The 7095-nt window shown below is 35.9% G+C and overlaps 1 protein-coding gene across 3 annotated transcripts; it reads right to left on the bottom strand.

The window, feature by feature from the left end:
- Nucleotides 1-310: 310 nt before the first annotated feature.
- LOC125840699 (D-ribulose kinase) lies at nt 311-6599 on the bottom strand. 3 transcript variants are annotated; one of them, XM_049519662.1, is made up of 8 exons: nt 6306-6599; nt 5881-6020; nt 5553-5805; nt 5059-5191; nt 4260-4348; nt 3640-3917; nt 685-754; nt 311-600 (listed from the first exon to the last, which is right to left on the bottom strand). In XM_049519662.1, the coding sequence occupies exons 1-8, from the start codon at nt 6552-6554 to the stop codon at nt 391-393; spliced, it is 1422 nt and encodes a 473-aa protein (XP_049375619.1). In that variant the 5' UTR covers nt 6555-6599; the 3' UTR covers nt 311-390. The 3 variants fall into 3 exon arrangements, with proteins under 3 accessions (XP_049375619.1, XP_049375620.1, XP_049375621.1); XM_049519663.1 differs by having other exon boundaries at nt 5881-6024; nt 6306-6578; XM_049519664.1 differs by lacking the exon at nt 5881-6020 and having other exon boundaries at nt 6306-6581.
- Nucleotides 6600-7095: the final 496 nt, after the last annotated feature.

Here is a 7095-nt window from a genome sequence, read left to right as displayed (position 1 = left end):
TTTATTAAGAAAGGGTCATTTTTTTTAATCAAACTATTAGCAAATAGGGATATTTTTAGATCAAACTATTAATGAAACACATTTTTGTTCAATTTCACATAGTTTAAGTGCATTTATTTTTTAGCCTATTTCGTTTCTACTATTGTTTGGTTAGGGAGAGTGAAAAAAGAGAAGTTTGAAAGCATTTCACATTCACTATTCCTCCCCTACCCCCCTCACACACACAACAACAACACAAAATAAATTGATACTGCTTGTTTTGGAAATTTCCTTCAAATAGACAATTTGCGTTGAGAAGCTCCTTGCAGACATTACTAAATTGGAATATTGCATAAATGTATAGCATAATCATTACTAGATAAGCTCAAACACCAGTAACATTATACTTTTCTAATCAGATGTTGCATTTTCACAAGCACCCTTCATTGCCAATAATGCAGCTCCATAGGCAGCTTCAGTCTGGTCTGCCTTGCACACAGGCAAACCGAGTACCCTCTCTCGTATCTTTATCCATTTTTGGTTTTTAGAACCTCCTCCAGAAGTGATCACTTCTTCAACAGGGGTAGCCCCTAGATCCTTCAGCAACTTGTATCCCTTTGCCTAAATGTCATAATGTCAGTATTAGCAAGTCCTAAATAGAAGCAAGATGTTAGTTAGATTAGGAGGAACATGCCACCAAACTACCTCAATGCGAGCGATTGATTCAAGAATACCATGCAAATATTCAACATCACTTTCTGGACGTGGATGTAACCTGTATGTAAATGGTAAGTGAGTAATGAATTGTGTCGAAGATGAACATTAGAAAGCACATAGATTGGTTATTATGGCAAATAGTTTACTTTTACTTTCTAACAACAACTAATAATCAGAAAAGTGAAGGGGTGCGCATTATGATCTACAAAGATTGGGAATTCGTATTTTCCAAACATTGCAGGTAATAAGTCTATCTTCACCATAAGGACATGACTCTAAAGGCCCCCCTGCACAAACAACTCCAAACTTCTTTCACTTGCTGCATATTTCAATACTCTACACAACAACATACATATGGAGAATTTCAAAAATCCGTGGAATCTACCACAACACGACACCATGAAATGCGGAGAATCTATTGTACAGTATCTGTTCTTGAAAACAGAATGAGCAGAACTCTAAGACAGCAATAAATTATTTTGGGTACTAGTGTTTTAAAGGTCTCATATGATGAAATAAACCATCTCTAGTTTATACACAATATGTATGCTTTGGCCTTTGCGTAAAAAGTCAAATCATCTTGCTGCAACTTGTATTGACTTTTTTTTTTTTTTTTTTACCGTCTTGTATTGACTAAAAAGTCACAGCATATACGATTAACGTCCCTATTACTTCAGTCATCAAGTAAATGAACGTTGAGCACCTTCTTAAGACTCATGACCACTATTCACAGAGTTGGATTATACTATATTAACAGAAAACAGAACACCAGATAGCACCTATGATATCATCAAATACTTTAATTCTACTTGTATTTAGTAGAATCCTTTAAAGTTAATGTGAGGTTTATAGATTGTTAGCAACTTATTTACATCCTCTAAAATCAGCTAAAAGTGTGGCTCACAGAATTAATTTTGTATAACTCACTAATGGATAAAAAAACAGCTTTGAAATTTATACTGATTATTGTTGTTTTGAGATAACGTGAAATGAACCAGCCTGTCACTAACAGTTCACATAACAGCAGCCCGATAGGAATCCAGAGAGAATTCCCGCCTTTGATCTTAAGAATCAAAGAAGAAACCATTCCATATAACAAAAATCAATAGGGTTGGTTGGCATTTGTAAATCCAACCATGGATGTTGATGAAAGAGCGAAAAAGATAAAGTGACTGACATGATTGACGAGACTCGTCGTGGATTGATGATAAGTTGGAGGTTTGGAGACAGAATTTGGAGTCTAAAGGGTTTAGGGTGAGAAGGACTAAGACATAGAACTTAGACTGAAAGTTCAACGACGCTACCCATGAGGTAGATGTGAAAGTGAGGATTGTTACTCAGGTCAACTCCAAGAGAGGAAGTTTAAAGTATCTTGGATCAATAATCTAAGAAAATTGGGAGATTGATGATGAAGTTACACACCGTATTGGAGCAAAGTCGATGAAATAAAGGCTCGCAAAGTGTCTTGTGTGATAAGAATGTGCAAGACTTAAAAGGTAAGTATTATAAAGCGATTGTCAGACCAGCTAAGTTGTATGAGGCGAACTGTTGGCCTGTCAAGGACTCTGGGCTCGCACGTCTAAAAGATGAAAGTTGTGGAAATCTAAGTTGCTTGGACTCAGGTGCGGGTGTCTGATACGGGTGCGTATCTAAAGGTCGGATCCTCAATGATCTAAATTTAAAATTCGGGAATACAGATCCATGCATATGGATATGGGTGTGGGGATTCGGCTAAAAATAATCCAAATATCTAACAATAGAGTTATAAAACCTAAATTATGAGATATTATGGAAAACTTGAGAAGAAATATTGATCAAGAGGAAAATTTTGAAAGGAGATAAAAGAAAAGGAGTATCAATAGAAATTTATATATACAAGGAATTCCATTTTCTTCAATTTCACCTTAGCTTTTGTTTAGATTACAGAAACCATTGGATCTGTCTAGAATTCCTCCCTTGAATTTGGTCAAAGTACCAAAAATCGGTTGACCAAATCGGGTACAGATCCCACACCCACACCTATGTCGTGTTGACACGGGTGCGGCACCGAAAGGAGTTTGAGCAACTTAGGTGGAAATGAGAATATTAAGATTGATGTGTTAGGAACGAAGATATTTGAGACAAGGTAGGGAGTGGCCTCCATGGTGGACAAGATGAGGGAGGAGAGGTTGAGATGTTTTGGGCATGTGAAGATGAGATGCATACATGCCCTAGTGAGGAGGTATTAGGTTGACTATGGTGGGTAGGAGAAGAGAGAGGTAGGCCAAAGAAGTATTGGAGAAATGTGCTTAGATATGACATAACATGCCTACAACTTACCGAGTATATGACCCTAAATATGAGGATATGGAGGTCAAAATTCAGGGTAGAAGGTTAGTAAGTAGTTGAGCGTTGTCTTGTTTCCTTAACTTGAATTGTTATTGTTACTCTCCTTCTATCTAATTATATGATTTTATTGTTACCTATTATTTTCTTTGCTTTGGTTCTCATATTATTTGTTGCTACTGTTCTCTTCTCCACAGTAGTTCCATACTTGATGTTAATATGCTTTGCTTGAACTAAGGGTCTAGCAGAAACAACCTTTCTTGACCTTCACAATGTAAGGGTAAGAAAGCGTACACATCACCCTCCACAAACCCACTTGTGGGATTTCCTTGGGTATTTTATTGTTGTTGTATTACAAGAATCAATAGTTTGGAACACCTAGACACCATGGGCTTGTGGAAAAGCAGGATTTTATCTGAAAACTTCCAAGTTTATTGGACCATGAACAGTAAGACAACTCCATAGTGGAGTAAATGTGACACTTGTAGAATCAAGATATTCAAAGCAATCAAAGTGTAACATTATAATTTTCACCAAAATCACTACCTCAGAATTTAAGTTTGTTCCAACTAGCTGGTTATTCACTTTTTAGCAAGAAGCACAAGCATAGTTAAATACCTTGGCTCCATCTTTGGATCTGCCACAGGGAATCTTTCACCAACTGCTTGAAGGGGGTAATAATCAAGAGGGGAAGTCTCAAAGGGATTTATCTGTTCACTTAGTTTCTCCAACTGCTCATCAGTGAAGAGATGCCTAAGAACTGCTCCCCCTGTGTTTGAAGCACCTCCTACAAGCCATTTATCGTCAAGACGGTGGCTATATACTCCAAATCGAGCATCTTCTACTCTTCTGGAGCTTAGTAGTTTGATAGCAAGTGTTGAACCCAAAGATGTTACCTTAGTACGAGAACAAGCATGTGATTAACTAGAACAAAAAAACTTACTAGACTGGAGAGCAGAGCTAGTGAATTTCTTTTTATGTGAAAAGCTGTTAGCATAAAAAATATAGTAGATAATGAAGTGATAGAGATTCCCTGCGCTATATGGTCTAAGGAGTTATAACTTATAAGAAACCCACACCAAAAGAGTACTTGGTAGACTAGATGATAAAACCATTAAATATATCAGCTCTGCAAGTTTTGTCTGATTATATCCCGAAAAGTATCTGCCGGAACTAGCAACAGCACCTTTCTCATTATATCTATTCTAAATCAAAAGAAATAAGCATGCAAAACATACGGCTTTTCCAGGTTGAGTAGCGCGTGCTGCTAGAAATGCTGCTATACTGTCTGTGGTTCCTGTACAAATAAGACAATCCTTTGGATAACCTGATAAAGTGAAGGAACACATTAGTAGCAAGTCTCTAATTTCCAAAACCACCATCATGTTCTTGGAGCTTCAAAATCCATGTTATCTAATCCGAATAAAAAACAGGAATGGAAATATTAGCAAAAAGTTCCTCTCTTTCTTTGTTTTTGAACTAGAAAGGTAATGCAGAATCCCCACAGCAACTGCAAAGAACTAAATATCATAGGACAAATTTGGAATATTTCCAAAATTAATAAAAGTAACTCTCAACAGACTATGAATTAGAAAAATGCGGTACAACATCAGAAAAAAAGCAAAAAGTACTAAAAATCAACAATAATTCGAGTTAATAAGATATGCATCATCCCTCATTATGATATGAAAAGTATGGAAAATTCTTCTCCCATGTAAAGAAGATCAATTGATGTTCACATCTCCTCCACCCTCACTGGCCTACGTATATATCTAGCAACCCAAATAAAAAATAATGGTCCTAATATTGGTCCATGTAACACCAATTAGGAACATTAATATTCATAAATTTCAATTGAGAAGATCTATTTGAGGACAAGCCAAATGGAAATACAATTTCCCACACCTCACCAATAGTTGTTTATTGAAAATGATAATACAGCTAAAAACTGGAAGTAGAAAACAAGAAGCAGTTTTAGTCAATGATAATTCAGCTAGCTTTAATCCATTTCTTAAGGAAAAGAAGTTAAGAACATACCAAACTGAGTTCTTATGTCCTCCTTCATACACCCAATTTTAGTACCAGGATCTTGCACAGAAGGTAAAAGATGAGAATATGGCTGAGATAGAAGCCAAGGCGGATACGAATCCATTTCCGGATCATAGCCAACCTGCAACAAAAGGAAGCTTCAGTACATTAGTAGACAGTCCAGTGGCGGAGCCAGAAAATTTCACGAATTAAACAACAAAAGCTCTTTTTAAAAGGGGAAAAAATCGTTGCAAGTGAGATTTCAACACGCAAGCACTTACTCATTAAATATGTCTAAACACACATTCAAGAAATCTTAAATCACTAGGCTATAACAACCTATTATGTCAAGGGTGTCCAAAATATGTTATTTAATCACTTCGTGTGTCATTATACTTGTATATGCGGCATTTTTTTAATTGGACACCCTGGCATACATGTGCCTACTCCCCTGGTAGACACATAGGGTAAAAAGACAGAAAGCGTGTGTTTATAACAGTTACCTTCAGAGCATTATTATAGTCAGACACGCCCAGCTTTCCATGGAGTAGCCACAGTAACCAATCAGCTTGATGTAGCAATACCGCAGATTCCTTGCTTGAAGGATAAGAGTTCCACCATGAGACAAGCTTGCAAAGTGTAGAGGATCCAGAGCAGACTGTATGTTTTGCAGGAGCAATAGACTTCACCAAAGGCAAGGCATCAGGACAGCTCTCATTATACAGGAATGCTCTAGACAATGGCTCTTCGCTCCTACTGTAGAGAGAAATAATATATTCTTCAGGTAATTAGATGAAGAAAAGGGAAGTACAAAAATTAGCAACTACCAACCTATCTATGATGATAGTTGTTGCAGAGGTCCCATCAATGGCAATGGACGCAACAACTTCGCGGAGACTGATCGGGACATCATCCAGGAGTAAAAAGAGTGTGTCTTTCCATGATTGTATCCAGTCCATTTTTTCCTCTTTCTTTCTAGTAAATAAAACAATTTCATCTCTTTTGAAGGCATGTTTCACTAAATTAATGGGCTAGCATGATATAGATATAACCATTACACACACCAGATATACTTATATGCACCACATTACCAGCATGGTATAGATTTATGGTATAAAATAGTTCCTCCAGAAAGACCAAAAGAATCATTCATTTACTTTCATATAGAACTTAATGTACAAAGTTGTAACTTAAACCTCAAGAATTTGCACCCATTAATTACAACTACTTTGCTTAATTATTGTGAATAAGCTTACCATATAAAGGGGGTACTCTCTCTTTCCTTCAGCATGAATAGTACCTTCACCATCAATAAGAGAATATCGAGCTCCAGATGTTCCAAAATCCATACCAAGATAAAGCTTCTTTCCAATTTCGATATCATTTGTAAAAATGGCACTTCTTCCTTTACCAGATACACCACACTCTAACATTCTTGATCTTAATTTTCTCCAACTCCTAAAATCCACACATGAATATGTACTACTCAAAATGCTGTTAGCCATTCTTTCACCTTATCTCTTTCTCCCTTGTCTCAATTTACAAATGATTGCAATATATCCCCCACACCTTCTTTTTTTTGGGGCAAATATTTAACAAAGAAATAATCATATTTTCTTTTTAGAGACCCCTTCGGGTTTTGCTCTGCTCTCTTGTGAGTTGTGGTTTAGGATATTATGCTTACATCTTTTATTTGATATTTTTAAATAATTCTTTAGATTTATTTAAAATAATTATAAACTAATTATAATTTGATAAATTTATCTTTCTTTGTATTAAATCTTCAAACTAATGATCATAAAAAAGTGAGTTATTTAATAAATACTATAAAAATAAACCAACACAAATAAATATCATTTTCATTCTTAAGAATCGAAAGTCCTCTTCTCTCCGAACTTCACGTTCGCATTTAAATTGTCTTCATTCTTCTTGGCAAGAGTCATTAGTCATCTTTTCGGGAAACAAAATTAATCAAATTTGGTACTCTTTTGAAAGAAAATTATACAGACAAAATCAAATTGAAATACGCACCTTTAGCTTCCAAGT

This window comes from Solanum verrucosum, unplaced genomic scaffold (assembly GCF_900185275.1).
Source record: "Solanum verrucosum unplaced genomic scaffold, falcon-dt-bn FXZP01000176.1, whole genome shotgun sequence".
NCBI classification, from domain to species: Eukaryota; Viridiplantae; Streptophyta; class Magnoliopsida; order Solanales; family Solanaceae; genus Solanum; species Solanum verrucosum.
The sequence above is the reverse complement of the archived record's forward strand: the minus strand, read 5'-3'. Positions and strand labels throughout refer to the sequence as shown.